The sequence below is a fragment of the Jatropha curcas genome, chromosome 2 (genome assembly GCF_041381405.1).
Source record: "Jatropha curcas cultivar XTBG-Jc1 chromosome 2, XTBG_Jcur_1.0, whole genome shotgun sequence".
Lineage (NCBI taxonomy): Eukaryota > Viridiplantae > Streptophyta > Magnoliopsida > Malpighiales > Euphorbiaceae > Jatropha > Jatropha curcas.
In genome coordinates this window covers 30,419,177-30,436,134 of record NC_143152.1, presented here as the reverse complement: position 1 = coordinate 30,436,134, position 16,958 = coordinate 30,419,177, and the positions used below count along the sequence as shown (strand labels likewise).

General features: G+C 32.7%; 3 protein-coding genes across 4 annotated transcripts; all 3 read left to right on the top strand.

Annotated features, from left to right (window-relative positions):
* The first annotated feature begins 75 nt into the window (after positions 1-75).
* Positions 76-2,016, top strand: LOC105650404 (early nodulin-93). Its single transcript, XM_012237301.4, has 4 exons — positions 76-349; positions 469-530; positions 1,354-1,429; positions 1,716-2,016. Exons 1-4 carry the CDS (start codon positions 211-213, stop codon positions 1,814-1,816), a joined length of 378 nt encoding a protein of 125 aa, XP_012092691.1. The 5' UTR covers positions 76-210; the 3' UTR covers positions 1,817-2,016.
* A 310-nt stretch (positions 2,017-2,326) lies between these two features.
* Positions 2,327-4,286, top strand: LOC105650403 (NADPH-dependent aldehyde reductase-like protein, chloroplastic). 2 transcript variants are annotated; one of them, XM_012237299.4, is made up of 2 exons: positions 2,327-2,875; positions 3,638-4,286. In XM_012237299.4, exons 1-2 carry the CDS (start codon positions 2,478-2,480, stop codon positions 4,044-4,046), a joined length of 807 nt encoding a protein of 268 aa, XP_012092689.1. In that variant the 5' UTR covers positions 2,327-2,477; the 3' UTR covers positions 4,047-4,286. The 2 variants fall into 2 exon arrangements, with proteins under 2 accessions (XP_012092689.1, XP_012092688.1); XM_012237298.4 differs by having other exon boundaries at positions 2,335-2,875; positions 3,620-4,286.
* Positions 4,287-11,928: 7,642 nt separating this feature from the next.
* Positions 11,929-14,757, top strand: LOC105650401 (myb-related protein 2). The gene is made up of 7 exons (XM_012237296.4): positions 11,929-12,086; positions 12,166-12,382; positions 12,470-12,546; positions 13,013-13,070; positions 13,155-13,239; positions 13,324-13,393; positions 13,666-14,757. Exons 2-7 carry the CDS (start codon positions 12,172-12,174, stop codon positions 14,416-14,418), a joined length of 1,254 nt encoding a protein of 417 aa, XP_012092686.1. The 5' UTR covers positions 11,929-12,086; positions 12,166-12,171; the 3' UTR covers positions 14,419-14,757.
* Positions 14,758-16,958: the final 2,201 nt, after the last annotated feature.

Genomic DNA, 16,958 nt, shown 5'->3' with positions numbered 1-16,958 from the left:
TAACCACGTGTCAAATTCAGATCTTGGTGCTAAGCTGCTAATAAATAATCTGAAAAATAGGAAATTGGTCTCCATTGGATTCAATTCAATTTACCGCACAATCACGACCCGTCTCTCTCTTTCTCTCGCTTATAACAGCTCAAATTCCGGAAATAAAATTCGCTTCTGCATTTTCAATTTTGGAGAAGGTTCGAATTAGAGGACAAGGAAATGGGAATTCCTTCAGAAACGAGGAATTATTGGGCACAAACAATCAGAAACAACAACATGAATAACCATAATACGAATTTTGTTATTCCCTCACCAGCTGAGGATCAGAGGATTTTGGAAGCTAGGCGTTGCACTCAAGGTAATTTCTTCTTCCATTTTTTTGGGTTTAATTTGATTTTTGTATCCTTTTCATGGATCAATTGAATATCTTACAATTTTACATTTTGACCTTTTGAGTTTTACTTTGAATTTTTGCAGAAGGTGTCCGTGCTGGAGCCAAGGCGGCTGCTGTGGCTTGTGTTGCCAGTACTGTTCCTACTGTATGTTTACTTTTTGTTAAAAGATCTTTGCTTTTCATATATTATCATCTGGGTTTGAGCATCGAATGAGTATTTTGATTTGGGTTTCAATAATTGGAAGGTCTTTTACTGGGAAAAGAAAAGCCAAAAAAACAAGCACTTGGTTCTGACAAGTGGATGTTTCCTAGTTCCCAGATTAAAAGTCGATGATCCTTCGTTTGATAACCATTTTGCTTCTTATAACGGAATAAGAGAAGATTTTATTGGATGGCCTGTTGCCAAGCTTATTGACTATTGAATGATTTCAGGATTGCTGCATTTTATCAATTGTTTTTGTCATTTTATTCCTTTTCTCTGAGCAGAATTGACAATATTATATTTATGCACGTTGGGAAATTGGATTTAACCATACATTTTATTAATAAGAGTTTGTTTATTTGGCATTGTTATTTGAGCTGCTATTGTGAAAAGTATCACACAGAGAGAGATGTGGAAAGTATTTAGCTTTAATATAGCTAACTAGTACTCTAAGATTTCTTTTCAACAACATATAAAATGATGATTTTCTTGAAAAACTATTTCAACCTCAATACCAAAAATACTCTAAATAAGTAGATGGAGCGCAATTTTGTTTGACTAGAGATCCCGCTGCTATTATGTTATTGACTTGATTTTGCCTTCATTGATACCTAGTAAACTTGTAGTCTTAGCAACTGTCATATAACTGGTCATCCATTGTTATAGCAAAAGCCTTTCAAAAGTGTGAATCTTGTTCTAATGTATTCTTTTTGAAACTTGAAATTTTATGAGGCTCGCTTATTCCCTTTAACTTTTGTGTTCTCAGTTGGTTGCCGTTCGTGTGATTCCTTGGGCAAAGGCTAATCTCAATTATACTGCTCAAGCGCTCATTATATCTGCCGGTATATTCCTTGGAACTTTGAAAATATTTAAACTAGTGTTGTCCATTTGAGACTTGGCAAACTAGTTCACTAGGATATATAACAGCCAAATGAAAACAGAACACAGAATGATAGGATTTGAAATTTGTATATAGTAGGATTATGTTAAAGTTTTGTTATTCCAGTCGAAAAGTCTCAAATTCTTCATTTTATAATCCATACGAAAACTTAGTATAAGGTTAAGCATGCATGAATTAGTTCATATAATATTGATATGTTGCCATTTTTTGCTTTTGGTACTTCACAGCTTCAATTGCTGCTTACTTCATCACAGCTGACAAGACTATATTGGAATGTGCAAGAAGAAATGCCCAGTATGACAAAACAATCAATGCTGTTAAATCTTAAGGCTGCAATTTTATGTTGCCATCGTGTATTATACCTGTTTGCTGTGTTGGAGTTGTGTTTCTACAAAGAGCCCCTTTGTAACCTTGGTGAGATAAAACATATTCACTGGAAAATGTGTTTTAGTTATGGGCCTCGGCTGTTTACCATTTTTATGCATTTTTTCTGGCAAATAAAATTTTCCAGTCAAGCTTTTGTTACAATTGTTCATGTGATCGGAATTCAGCAAAGAATATATTGCCATAGCAATTGCAGTTGTTCCATGGCTCTTCTTATATGTTGTATTTCATTTGAAGTAACATGTTCTAAAATAGTTTGAAGTTCATTATGTTTCATCTTTTAAAAATTAATATGTTTTTCATTCAAATCCAAATCCATAAATGTTTTGATAATCTAAAAATGGATTTTAGTCAAGTAAATAAATCGTTCATTTTCATGAATTAAAAAAAAATAAAAAATAAAAAGAAAACATACTTTTGCAACGACAGAACAGCAGAGGAAAAATTTTTCTGCATAGCGGAAACAAAATTTCCCGCATCCGGCAGCTGGAAAATTTTGTAACCGGGTAAGGTGGAAATGTTTTGCTGTAGATAAATAAAAGAAAAACGGGTTTTTATCCTATAAAACTCTACACCGACTTGTGGCGCTTCACTCCCCAACGACCATGGCCGCATCGATTTCAAACCCGACAAACCCATCTTCTCTCCCACTCGAAGAGAGGGTAGCTATAGTCACTGGCGCATCACGCGGTATTGGCAAAGCCATAGCAGTCCATTTGGCTTCACTGGGTGCAAAAATTGTCATCAATTATGCTTCCAACAAGGAGCAGGCAGACGTTGTAGCCAAACAGATCAATTCGTCTTGTTCCCAGAAAGATACCCCTAAAGCAATAACAGTTCAAGCCGATATCTCTGATCCAGCACATGCCAAGTCTTTGTTTGATGAGGCTGAGAGGGCTTTTGGGTCTCAAGTTCATGTCTTGGTCAATTCTGCTGGAGTTTTGGATCCTAAGTATCCTTCTATTGCTAACACTTCTTTGGAGGATTTTGACCGTACTTTTAGGTAAATTTTTTAACCTATTTGCAGAATTCTGTGCACTTTTTTGTGTTTGTTTTTGTTAATTTTTGTTTTAAAAAAAAATGGAAGGTGAATTTGATGAAATGGGAACTTTTTTTTAGGTCAGACAAAATTGAAGATTGTGTCAAATTCATTTCAATAGCCAAACACTTTTTTATTTAGCTAATGGATTGATGATTCTACAATTTATTGCATTTTGTTTGAATAATGGAACCAGGTGAAGTTCTCTTGTGTAGTAGTGTATCTATCAGTTCCTAAATTTAACTGTGTGCCATTGGAAGATGAGCAAAGAGTAAAAGAAGCTCAACTTCATACGTTGCTTTTGTTTCTTTAACTTGTACGATTCAACTATTTATAAGACCTCAGAGGAGTTTGATTTGTTAAACTTTTGAATTTTCCCTAATCCAGAATTACAGTCTAAAGCCATGTGACCCTTAGCTTTCTGGTGGCTTTACCCTAAGAAGATTTATTGAAATCATATTTTTAGAGCCAAGTGATTTAGAATTTTCGCCCCTAAAAGATTAGTCTCTTGTCATTTAGTTGAGTGATTTTTGTACTTTAATGATTATTAGGTGTCGAATGTTGGTTTTAGGAGCTCTTACGATCAAAGATGGACAATCTGCTTCCGTCCAATATAACTATGAAACCAACATTTTTCATTATAGTCTGGACAAATCTCTATCTACACTTCTCGTTTAAACTGCGACTTGATTTTTACTCGAACTCTAGTGATTCCCTCATTTTCAGTGTCAACACTAGAGGTGCATTCTTGTGCTGTAAAGAGGCAGCAAATCGGCTCAAAAGGGGTGGTGGAGGCCGAATAATATTGCTCTCATCATCTATGGTGGGTGGGTTGAGGCCAGGGTTTGGGGCATATGCAGCATCAAAAGCAGCAGTGGAGACAATGATAAAGATACTAGCAAAGGAACTAAAAGGAACTGGGATTACTGCAAATTGTGTTGCACCAGGTCCTGTTGCGACAGAGATGTATTTTGCCGGGAAGACTGAGGAACAAATTCGGAAGAACATAGAGGAGTCCCCACTGGGCCGGCTTGGCGAGACCAAGGACATTGCACCTGTCGTTGGATTCTTGGCTACTGATGCTGGTGAGTGGATTAATGGACAGGTTATTCGTGTCAATGGTGGTTATATCTAAAACTTGCATATCCAGCATGCGGATTACTGCAGAGTTTAAAATAAGCATCACAATATAGAATTCTGAAACTGAATATCTGTGCCTATTTTAGCATATTGTAGCTGAAAATCTAGGAAGCTATGAACAAGATAGAGATTGCTTACTACAAGCTATGGTTTCAAGACTTGCCAACTACATCTCTTGCAATAGTTGCTATTGTTTCTATTGGAAGACAAAAACTCAAATGTTGTTTGTGTTTAATGTATCTCATATGTGGAGAGCTAGTCAAGGTAAGTGCAGAGTCTAGGAAGATGAATTGATTATGAGTAGATGAATAGTTGTGAAAAATATATACTAAATATTTCAAGGCATTCATCCAAATTTATAACAGATATGGGCCTGCTAGTGCTAGTTATGGATCATTGGGTCTGAATCCTAATTGCAAAGGTTCTTTTTTATAGGCAAGTTAAGACTGAAGACTAAAGAGTCTTCCTCAAAACACAAAAGCCTGTCTTGGCTAAGTTTACAAGCCAGTGGGTCTTTTTCAGGCTACTAAATCTTCTTAAATTAAAAGCACACTGTAGGCTTAAAGGATGGATTCTTTTCAGGTAATTAGAACTTAGAAGTTCACATTCAATTATCTGTGTTTTCTTTTGTCATCAATTGAACTCAATTTTTCTAATAAATGTCTAATTGGTTTCACTTTTTTATTTAGAATTGAAAATTTTTGAGCACAAACAAACTCTTGGCCAACAAACAAAAGAAAATTAAAGTTAAGTTAGGATGATAGAAGAAAAGTAAACTTCTTTCTTTGTTCCTGTCTTTTTCCTTTTATTTCTTTTTGTCTCCTTTGTTTCAAGAGAAGGAAGAGGGAGTGAGGTATGCCCTAATTGTACATGCAATATTTTTTTTTTCTTTTACCATTGTATTTATGCAATAACTATCAATTAGGGTTTGATTTAAAATATGTTTAATTTGATTCGATTATGTTTTATATTGATTTAGCTATAATATAATATTTAGACAGAAATAGTTTGTACTTTGTCATATTCAAATTCCTCTCTATAATTTTCTTGTTGGTGTCAAAAAATTACTAGACCTAACCATAAGGTATTCCTTTTGGCCTCCATGGATATTCTTGCTTGGAAGGGGCAAGCAAACCAATGATTTTGGTTCTACATACATATCTCTATATTGTAACTGAAATGGAATTGAAATATTTTTATATTACACATCTCTTTTTAACATAAAGGAATGGATGATAGATATCACAAGAAAAGATGCAGTTGGACCATTAAAAAAGAAAAAAGCCCTAGTACAAACACCTCTCCTGTCCACTTGCCAACAAAAGAAAATGACTTAGAATATATGCATCACATGAAGTAGACCTCTCCTTATTGACCCTTCAAGAAAGTTATATATGCATATAGAACCTAAGTACTCATGTTGTCATGTTGAGTACTACCCAATTGGAACTATATTTGGAATGTTAACATGAAATGGATGGTTTGAGTATAAAGAAAGGCCTTATAGTCCTAGGTACAAATTAAAAGTGAACCATTGAACTAATATGCATGGGATCTTCAATTTATTTTTGTATGGTATGAATTTTTTATTTGCTTAGTGTCGGTTTGGTAATATTAGGTACATGTTGGCAGGGGTGGCGCCACACTATGTGAAGTTTTTTTAAAAATTCGGTTTAGTTGTTACAGTAGCTATTAGGTTTTAAATGGCAGCCGTATATAGCGGTTTAAGTTTAAATTAGAAGTGTTCGATAAAAATATATGTTTAATTAATTGTTTAACTTAAAATGACAAAAAAACATATTAATTATTTAATTAGCTGAATTCAAAAAAAAAGGTATCATTATAAAAAAAAAAATTTAATTAAAAGCTAAACGCTAAAAATATTATAGTGTCCAACATTTTATGACAAATTTTTTCATTGTCTAAAAACTATTATACAATCTATATTATCAAATGCTATAATCAACAGAAATAGAATTTAAACTTGTCAAAATTCTAAAAGCTAGTTAAAAAATGTCACCCAAGAGGTGGTTAATGTATTACTAAACTTATGGTTAATAATGGAAGTTATAGTTCCTATTTGCCTATTTTGTGAAATTTGATTATATATTTTTATAAATTCTATTGTTGTCACTTGTTTGTTCATGGGAAAAGAAATGGAATCTACTTTGTGCCAAAAGCACTGCACACATGATGTATGATATGCACAAGAAAAGAATTATGCCATATGTTGTTTAAAAAATTCTATTCTTATTTGGAGATATCAATACTTGATGATAATGGGACCTACTTACTTACTATGCATCCCAATGAATGAAACCTTAGTTTAATGGAGGCTTGAGGGGGAGAAGGTCCCAAGAACAATGACCCTTCTAGAATCTCATCTTCCATGTATGAGGAAGCATGGGCAAAAGTGTAAATGAATCAACCATTTTTTTTTTTTTTTTTTTTTTTTGAAGATTTGTAACCAAGTAGAGATGACTTGCTCATTGTTGGTCACACACCTCTCTCCTTTCTTCCCTCATTTTCTTCTCTGTTTTTTCTCCTTTATTTATTTATTTTTTTTTGTTAATTTGTTTATATTTTCCTTCAATAACTCACAAATCTATACCCTTTCAAATCTATGGATATTTTTTTCTCATGTTATTGTTAACCTTATTTTATTATTGTTTTATAAAGATATGTCTTCTATAGTTTGATTTTGATGATGTTATATGTTTCTCTATTATCGTATAATAACTTGAAATCATCCATTCATATTATGCGCTTTAAGTTCTTGAAAAAACAACCTAGATAAGAAAGATTCAAAGATATTATTCTATCGTCTAAATTGAACCTTTAATGATTATTTAAAAAATTTATATCTTTTATTGAAATCAATTTCAAGTAAAAACATTAAATATTATCTATATTAATTTTATTATTTAAAAGAATTTAATCAATTCTTACTTTATTTTATTAAAAATCATCAAACTCTATTGATTATAACAATTATTAAAAATTCAGTCAATTTTATTAGTTCTATTAAGCATTAATAATAAGTTATGTCTAATGGGTCATGTCCCTCTTGAGAATTTGAATTTATGAATAAATTTATATTTTTCAAAAAAAATTCTATTAAATATATTTTTAAAAATAATACAATTTTCAGTCACCGAGACAACTTTCAAATTATTATTTTTTTTTTTTTTGTACAAGAATAATTTGGCCATTGACTTGACTCTTTTGCTGTAATGAGGTAAAATAAGAGAATACTATAAAGAAATTCTTAAGAAAAAACAGTCTACGAGATAATTTTGAAATTATAAATATATTTATATGCAAAGCTAAACATATTTAGTTGTAAAGCTAATCTGAAAAGCAGCATATTCATCTTCACTTATCACAATCCTTTCTACCATCATATCGTATCAGGTGATTAATATTCCTTTGCCCTAATTTTTTTTCTTATTTTTTATTGAAGGATAGGGAGAAGAAAGGATGCGATGGGAGGCGGCATCTGGAGCAGGTATTCCAACCCTTATTAGGTGCCTCACAGCCTCCATTACCTATCTTTTTTAGAATCATATTCTTGCAAATCATTAATTTATTTATTTTTTTTTATCAAAAATGTTATTAATGGAAACAAATCTTGCTAACTTTTCATTTAAAATATATGGTATTCGGTTTGTGTATGATAGGGAAAAAAAAATATTCTATTTGCCCTTGTTCATTTTATTTGTTATGATTTGTATTTATATATCAACTTTATTATGTCCTAATAATATAAATACAATGTCTTTTAATCAATACATAGTTCGATTTCCATGTAAAGGGTTATTTGTTTGAGTTGAATTTTGAATGTTAAATCTGAATTAATATTAAGAGTTGATTGCTAGAGTATCATTTTATACTTATGAATCAATTATGTCTTACCATCTAAGTTTTATAGTTTATTCAGAAAAATTTTGACTTGTAAATCTAGATAAATAATTTATTAATCCAATTCAGACAAATTAACTTATTTCATTATTTATTCAAATAAACAAGTTCAAGATTCAATTACCTCTTAATGTAAGACAAAACAAACTACTAGTAAGAGTATAAACACCATATAACTCAAGGGTGATCAGTTTCTAAACACATAACATAGCATAAAGTAGCCTTGTGTGAAAAGAGTAGCATTTTATGAAAAGTTAATCCATGTAATAACGTTTAATTTTTAGTATTTCATGAAAAGCTACTCAAGCAGCTAATAGCTAAACGCTAACGCTACTACAGTTAACACTTATTAAAACAATTAATTTTGCCGAACAGAACTAAGGTATAGAATCACATAACATATAAACAGCTAGCAGTCATGTGTTAAAGTGTGACATAACATATAAACAGCTAACAGTCATGTGTTAAAGTGTGAAGTATACAGGGACAAAAAATGTAGAACTTGAGTTTTCAAGTGGGATAGACAAGAAAGCAAGAAAAGGGCTTAGAACCAAGAATAGTAGTTGTTCCATCAGCCAGAAGAGAGTTGCAAAATGGTACTTATGCAAATATATATATCACAAATAAAACCTAAGCAATCTCTAAACAGGGCAAATATTCTCAACTTGGAAGGACACAACACTAATGATGAATGTCTGAGAAGCATCTGACTATATTAGATAAAGAGGAAAAAAAAAAGATGGTGGGAACCCATTTTTTGTGGCTTTGGGTAGAGAGGAATAACAAAATTCTTGACTTGAGAATATGACTTATTGGCCTTGCTTTGAGTTAGATTCTATCATTCTCATTTTTACAGAATCTACAACTGCTTTTCTTTCTTCTGCTATCGTTTCTTTTTTCCATAAGGAATACATTCCGTGGTCATTTCTCACTTTCCAGTTCCTATTTCATCCGGTGCCAAGGCACGTGTGGTCAAAAGAATGCGACCAATAAACTTATAACACGTATCATTGCTTATGATTGACTAGTCCTTAACATGATTCTCTAATACGTGATGTGTTTCACTTTTCAGAGCTCCTCATTGTCCATAAAGTAAAAATTATAATAACAAAGAATCTATAAAAGGAAATGTAAGTACAAGGAAGAACAACAATCCAAGTCCTCTCTTCCAAAGTGGAAGAATATCATCCACAGAGAGAGGAGGAAGGTGATAACAGAAAGTAAAATGTAAGTATTCTCTTGTATTTCACAAACTTAAAAAAAGAAAAGCACAAGCCCCCTCACATACACACACATATATAGACAGAGAGAGAGAGAGAGAGAGAGAGAGCAATTACCAATAAGAAATGCAAGTAAGGGCATTTTGCCAACGCCAAATAAGTACTTTAGAGTACCATTTCGAAGATCAATAGGTCCTTTGAGACATGAAATGAAAGTTAAAACACCCATGTTATTCTATTTACGGTTAGGCACACACACTTTAGAATGTCTAACAATCAACTCTCCTCTTGAAACAATAATCTATGCAATTAAATCAGCAATTATATATAGTGCAAAAAAAGAGGAAACATCAAGTATTTAACTTGAATCAGTTTCTGATGAAGTAAATCATACATATCAGAGAAGACAGCAAATCACTTTTTCCAGTACAAAAATAACTACAAATAATGTTCACCTGATGCATTTCTACTTTCTACTTACATTAATTATGCAGCAAGTAAGGATAGAATATAAGTAGCTTTTGATTACTGATATGCCCTTGAACACTTCTACTTTCCATTTTCATGTTATGTACTGATCATCAATGAATTTACAACATCATATAATCCTTCTAGCAAATCCAAGTGGTAACATTTGGTTTATCTAGTGCAAGCAATTTAACTTTGTAACTTGCAAGTTACATTATCATGCCTCATGCAATTTATTCCTATCCACATGCCAGCAAACTATTTAGGAATTCCACTTTAATACTTTTTCTAAAGGCCTTTTTCATGGATTCTCCCAAACTGCATAAAAATATCCTTACAAATCAGAATCAAATTGATCTTCATAAAAAGGCCAATTGGAACTAAGATATTGTTCAAGGAACGGGAATTTTTTTACAGCAAAGCTAAATGAATTGTAATGATCTTTATGAAATTAGGTAATGGTTGTTTTTGACATTTCTTGAGCATTCAGTAAACAGGTATCTGCATGTCAAATAAGTTCTTATATTTGTGAAAAAAATTATTTCTATGTACTGAGGATTTAACGTAAGTAGGCAGATATTTTCTCCATAGCTTAATGTACGAATTTATTCTGCATTAGCTGTTGATCATATATATATTATTCTCTATATTTTAAATAGGTAGAGTATAATTCCTAATGATCACCTCAAGCACAGATACTTCATTGAAATTCAATACAACAGCATAAGCATCAAGAACACGCAGTTGACACATGCATGGCTTTTGGTAATGCAAATCCAAAATAAATCAAATTATTTTACATCAGTCCAATTGGCATTTGATCATGTATCAAGTATGCAGATATCTCTTATCTCCTAGAGGCTAACAGAAGACTAATAGTTTGTATAAGCAGCAAATTTTTTTTTGTAAAACGAACATCATATAGGTATCTATTGTAATTATTTTTTCACATGGTTCTATTGTATTTGTACGTGAAGATAGGTTCACAAAAACAAATTTGTAACCTTTCAAAACCGTTCAGATCCACAAGCGAATATGAGACTCCATGCATGTGTTTACGCATGCATCATATTCCACATATCTTCCCTGCAAATGCATGCAAAATTATAAAGAACAACAAGAATGAGCTCTCATCTGTTCATACAATCATTCAGGGACAGTTTACAAACTTACAAATTACATGACAATGCTTAAGAAGCTTGGTAAAAAAACCACTGAATCAAGAGAGCGTAAAACTATAATAAAATAGAGAAATATGAGAGTTTATAGATTCATACAAGAGAATCTGACCAATAGAGGCAGAAGCCAAGGGCAGGTGGTCATCTCCAGGGTAAGAATTGTCTTTTCCTTCATCAAACGTAAGTATGGAAGCAAGTACAATTTTTCTGTTTTCTTTCATTGGGTCCCAGATGCTTAGGATTCGTCGGTGCGGCGCCGGCTGTCTTATTCCAATTGAAGATGGAAAAGGACTGGGCCCCTCTTCTATATTATACTATGTGGGCTGAATAAGTACCAAACTTACTGAAGGAGACAAAAGAGAATGTATTCCTTATTCCATTCCTTGCCTTCAAACAATGTCCAAGGACAAGCATCTTTCCACCATTTTTCTCCCACTTTTATTTTTCCTTATTTGTATCTAATTCCAAATTTTCCAGGTGCTCTAGTCAACAGAATCTTCTTCTACATTCTCCAAATATAACCAATTAAAACAATTTTTCATGTCCCAATCTGCTATCTGTGGTATAGTTAACAATTAACATTCAATTACACCCCAATTATATAATATGATTAGCTTCGCCATGTATATTGACAACTGAAAAAATGTCTCTTGAGAATCTTCCCTGAGAATGAGAGGGTGAAGAAGGTCTCAACACAACAGAGATAGTGGATTCCCCTAAACCAAGTCAGAAAAATTCCTCTCATATCCTGGAATAAGATTCTTACTTTTGCTAGACGGACAAATCCGAATGCACATAACTTAAAAAACTCAGGTGGATCAATTCTGGTATCTAATGCAAGGCGTAAATGTGTTTTGAAAAGTTAATGTGCAGAAGAATTCAAATAGGCAGGACTTAATATAGAAAGTGGAGTTAGAGGAGAGGACCCACAGTTAAACAAAGTAGGAAGCAATATCTCTTTTCAAGTCACTGTGAATATTGGATTGAGTCAGGTCTTCCATCAACCCTATCCAAGATTCTATGCCTCAGTGGCTTTTTCTCACCCCAGTTGGCTTTATAAAAAGCCAGCTTGAGCAGATCTTTGGTTTGTGAGCATCAACTGAAGGAGAAACGAGATAGGCAAGGGCAGTTGAAAAAATTTTTACTTAGAATCAGAACATAGGACTGCTCCCCGAAGAATATTGCACAATCAGTTCAACATTTTTGGGAGTAACAAATTGAATCAAGAGAGAAAAAGGAAGGCATCAGGTAAAAACCAATTGATCTTGACCACAATAATTACATTGTTTCTACTTCATAAGCTAAACTTAAATTGGTTTTCTAATAGATAGATATGTATCATCATCATCAACACCAAGGGAAGAGCGTCCATTCCTCTTCAAGAATGCCAATCCCTCCTGAAAGGCATTTGTTCCTACAAGGTGGGAATGGCCCTGGAGATTCTGGACTTGTCCTTTCAACTGATGCAAAGCCTAGATTAAAATGGACACCTGATCTCCATGAGCGTTTCATTGAAGCAGTCAATCAGCTTGGAGGAGCAGACAGTAAGTATACAAGAAAAGTTCAAAATTCATTCAGCAAAGTGCAATAATAAGTTCTGCATATTCAACGGCTGTTCTTTTAATTTGCAGAAGCTACTCCAAAAACGGTTATGAAACTTATGGGAATTCCAGGACTTACCTTGTATCATCTAAAGAGCCATCTACAGGTAAATTATGAATAACATATCAGGAATATAATCAGCTGATGGTTCCTTCAAAAGCGTTTTCTCAGATTTAAGTCTATCATATTTGGCCATCTAGCCAATCATGTTACAAAATAAAGGAATTTTGGCCTTTCTATTATATGATGAGCAGCAATATAGCCTGGTGGTCTCACAGTGTCTGTCCTATTCTACTGTTCACGGGTCTCATTTTCTTTTCTGTTAGGCAATAGGGAAATTAAAAAAAAAAAAAAAAAAAAAGGCAAAGAGCAGCTACATCTCATACCTTTAATTGTTACTAGTAATTAGCAGGAAGCCAAGAGCCTAGGCAAGAAAAGAGCCAAGCGTGAAAATAGCAGTCCAAAATATCCGTTCTTTTTTTAATTTTTTTAAAAAATGCTAAGATAGTTGGATGTTAATTTCTTTTTCTTGTTCACTATATGAAATGCTGACTCTATCTTTGGTTTGGCAGAAGTACAGGCTCAGCAAAAATCTTCATGGACAAGCAAATAGTGGGAGCAGCAAAATTGGTAAGAGCACAATGTTGCAAAGTTATCTTCAAATGTCCTTAACTATTTACTGGGAAATATTAAAATATAACCCCCTTGATACAGGTGCTGCTGCTGTGACAAGTGATAGAATGTCCGAAGCAAATGTTACTCATATGAACAATTTAAGCATTGGACCTCAAACAAACAAGTACGAAGAAAATCAGATTTATGTATTGTCAATTATTTTTCTCATATTGCAGAAATTTTTACAATCGTGATTATTTAATTACAGAAGCTTACACATCAGTGAAGCACTACAAATGCAAATTGAAGTGCAAAGAAGGCTACATGAGCAGCTTGAGGTACAGTACTTAAATGCTGAAAATGATGTTTATAATAGAGCTCATTTTCAACATACTTGTAGTGTTGGTAATTAAAATCTTCGTTAACCATAAATGGGAGGGAAAAAGTAAAGTGTTATTATCATTATGAATTATTTCCTAATGTTAAATGAAGAATACATAATTCTAAGAAACATAGCTAAGTTGAAGTATGGAGCTTCCGGTACATATGCCTTCTCATTTAGAATGAAGGATTTAGCTACATTGTGATAATCTGTTCTAAACTGAACCAGGTACAGCGACATTTACAACTCCGTATAGAAGCACAAGGGAAATACCTACAAGCAGTGCTAGAGAAAGCCCAAGAAACTCTTGGAAGGCAAAATTTAGGTACCATGGGACTTGAAGCTGCGAAAGTTCAACTCTCTGAACTAGTGTCCAAAGTATCCACTCAATGCCTGAATTCTGCATTTTCAGAGCTGAAAGAACTGCAGGGTCTCTGCCCCCAGCAAACGCAAACAACTCCACCGACAGATTGTTCAGTGGACAGCTGCCTCACTTCCTGTGAAGGATCTCAAAAGGAACAAGAAATACACAATACTGGGATGGGGTTGAGACCCTATAATGGTAGTGCTCTCTTGGAGTCAAAAGATATGGCAGAAGAGCACATGCTACATCAAACTGAACTTAAATGGGGAGAAGACAACAAAATGTTTCTTTCCCCAATGGGAAACAATGCAGAAAGGAGAATTTTTTCTTCGGAAAGAAGCTCGAGTGATTTATCCATGAGAGTTGGACTCCAAGGAGAAAGTAGGAACCCATGTAGTGGCTTTTCTGAGGGAAGATACAAGGAAAGGAATGATGATGACAAATTCCCTGACCAGACTAAAAAAACAGCAGATTCAGTTAAACTACAGAATGAGAACATCTCACCAGGATATAGACTGCCTTATTTTGCAACAAAACTAGATCTCAATACCCATGATGAAATTGATGCTGCTTCCACTTGCAAACAACTTGACTTGAATGGTTTCAGCTGGAATTAAGATGGCACTGGAAGGTAAAAGTAAATGGGACAAGTTCAGGAGATGAGGCGTCTGATTCTGATCGCACATCAGAGCAGGAGGGTGATCAACATGACAACCTGCTGCTTCCTCGTTCAGGCCAAGCAGCTAGGAAGCAGTCAATTCAATCTAAACGAAATAAGTTGGAGCAGGAGTAGCATGCATTTAGAACCATGCAGTGTAAATCGATCCAACAAATGTACTTCTTCTATCTTAAATACCATTAAGAGTTCATGGACTTGAGTCCACAAAAACAAATTGAGTTGTTACTCAAATGCTAATTTTATAATCAGAATTTTCAATTCAGACTGATTAAAGTAATTCTAGTTCACTATTCATAAAATAAATGCTCAGCTCAAAATGTCTTACTCCTAAGCACTGCTTTAAATTTCTTGTTTCACATTAATGTAAGCAATCATCACTTGCAGATATCCCCAGAAAGAACCACAATAATATGTTATGGGAAAGAGAGCTCCAAAACCAGGATTCGAGGACTGAACATGAGAACGAAAATAATAATCTCAGACAAAAAAAAAAAAAGTGACTTCTACTTTTCTCAACTTTCACTTTATCTATTTAACATTTCAACTTATAAAATTCAAACTGTCAAATACTCTGGCTTGTCATTCCATTGAATAATCAAACTTATAAATTATATGGATTAAGCAATTATTGTATAACCGAAAAATATGAAAATTATCATTTCGATAATTATATTAACAATACATCAAATCAATATTTTATAGACAAAAGCCAAATGGTATGGAAATATGTGCAATATTAACGAAATTCGTGACTTTATGGAAAGAAGAGGTCCCGGGTGCCACAATGTTTTTTTTTTTTTCCCCTCGAACAATACAAAGCTAAATTTATGTATTTGGCAAAAAAAAAAAAAAAAAAATTAAGATCATGCAAAATGCCAATAGAATGAGACTACCTCATTTGAGGTTTTGCTAGTATATTGGTGTATCAGTGAAAAAACAACACAAGTTACCATTTCTATTTCCCATCAGCTTTCTGGAATTTCACATCATAAAACAGCGCAAATGTGAAAATATCATATAACAAATTGAAAATAGCAATTAACAATTTAGGGTCTTAAAAGAACTCAGGAATATTGCTATTAATTTGCTGCTCATATATTCATACGGCTGTTAACAAGCCAATAGTGGCTTCCATTACTAAGAAATTGAAGTGTCGATAAAGTTGCTGAATGTGAAATTATGTACCAAAAGTTTTTGCTACTGTCAATCATCAAACTCTAAATCACCCTTGCACACATTTCCAACACAAAAGGACGTGTACCTTCGGAATCCGGTGAAGCTCCGGCGTGCATGAAGGGAAGGCCGAAACGATGTCAAATTGCCGGTTTCAGACTTTTAACAATTATAAAAAAAATGCAGTTGAGATTGCAGTCTCCATCAGAGTCTTGGAGGTATCGAGTTTCAAGCATGAATCATCGTCTGGGAAGGGTAGGATTTTTAATTCAACGAGTGGCTGTTTACTGATTTATATTTTGAGGTTATATATTTTGCTTATTTATTAATAGGAAGAAGGTTCAAAATCCAAAAACTTAGGTAGAATTCATTTGAATCTTATTTTACTGGTTTGGTTTGAAAAATAATTCAAATATTCAATTATATAAAATTGATTATAACTACAATGAAATTCTATCAAAAAGCATAAGAACATTTTTAGAACTGAAATGTCCATAACATAAAAAAAAAAAAAAAATCATTTCCTCTTTCCTATTTTTCATTTTTCTTTATTTGATTGAAAGTTACTATGAGAGAAATTTAAAAAGTATAGAAAAATGAATTTCAATTAGAAAATTATACTCATCCGTCTCTTTGATCTAAAAATAATAATTCCATTTATATTTTTTTTCACTTTACAACAATACTTTTATGTAATAATATATATATATAAATAACTATTATTATTTCAAGTTACTACCAAACCGTATATGCACTTACCACTAAACTATGTTTTGGTGTACATAATTTTTTAATTTTAATATATTAATTATTCATATTTTTTTAAAAATAACTATTTTTAAATTGCACGAAAAATATCGAGACTACAAATTTATGATGAAAGAATATTAAATATAAATTATGTGAAACTCAATTAATTAAATTATTTTAAGTTGTATCATACTTAAATTTATGAATTTATTTGTAAATGTATAATTCATTTACCACAAACAATATATTAAGATGTTAGTAATTGTTTCTCTAATTATACTGTTATTGTAGTTTGGCACTAGTAAAATATTTAATTTTATTTGATATTTTAATTTGCGTGTAATAATCTATTTTAATATTTGAGTGTGTATCAAATAATTAACATCATGTTTAGAAAAAATGAATCATGAATACAAAATTCATTTGTGAGTGAATTAACTTTTAACTCTTATATTTTTTTTTATCAATTGGGTGTTTATTACGGGATAGCTAGAAGTTTATGGGTAGAATATGTCTAGGCTTAAGTGGCTATAAACAAATCGAGTCAAATTAAAT

Coding starts and splice junctions, on each gene's coding strand:
- LOC105650404 (XM_012237301.4), top strand. CDS start 211: ATGGGAATTCCTTCAGAAACGAGGAATTATTGGGCACAAACAATCAGA. Junction 350..468: donor AGCTAGGCGTTGCACTCAAG/GTAATTTCTTCT, acceptor GAATTTTTGCAG/AAGGTGTCCGTGCTGGAGCC. Junction 1,430..1,715: donor AGCGCTCATTATATCTGCCG/GTATATTCCTTG, acceptor GGTACTTCACAG/CTTCAATTGCTGCTTACTTC.
- LOC105650403 (XM_012237298.4), top strand. CDS start 2,478: ATGGCCGCATCGATTTCAAACCCGACAAACCCATCTTCTCTCCCACTC. Junction 2,876..3,619: donor GATTTTGACCGTACTTTTAG/GTAAATTTTTTA, acceptor CTCGAACTCTAG/TGATTCCCTCATTTTCAGTG.
- LOC105650401 (XM_012237296.4), top strand. CDS start 12,172: ATGTATCATCATCATCAACACCAAGGGAAGAGCGTCCATTCCTCTTCA. Junction 13,071..13,154: donor TAGTGGGAGCAGCAAAATTG/GTAAGAGCACAA, acceptor CCCTTGATACAG/GTGCTGCTGCTGTGACAAGT. Junction 13,394..13,665: donor GGCTACATGAGCAGCTTGAG/GTACAGTACTTA, acceptor AAACTGAACCAG/GTACAGCGACATTTACAACT.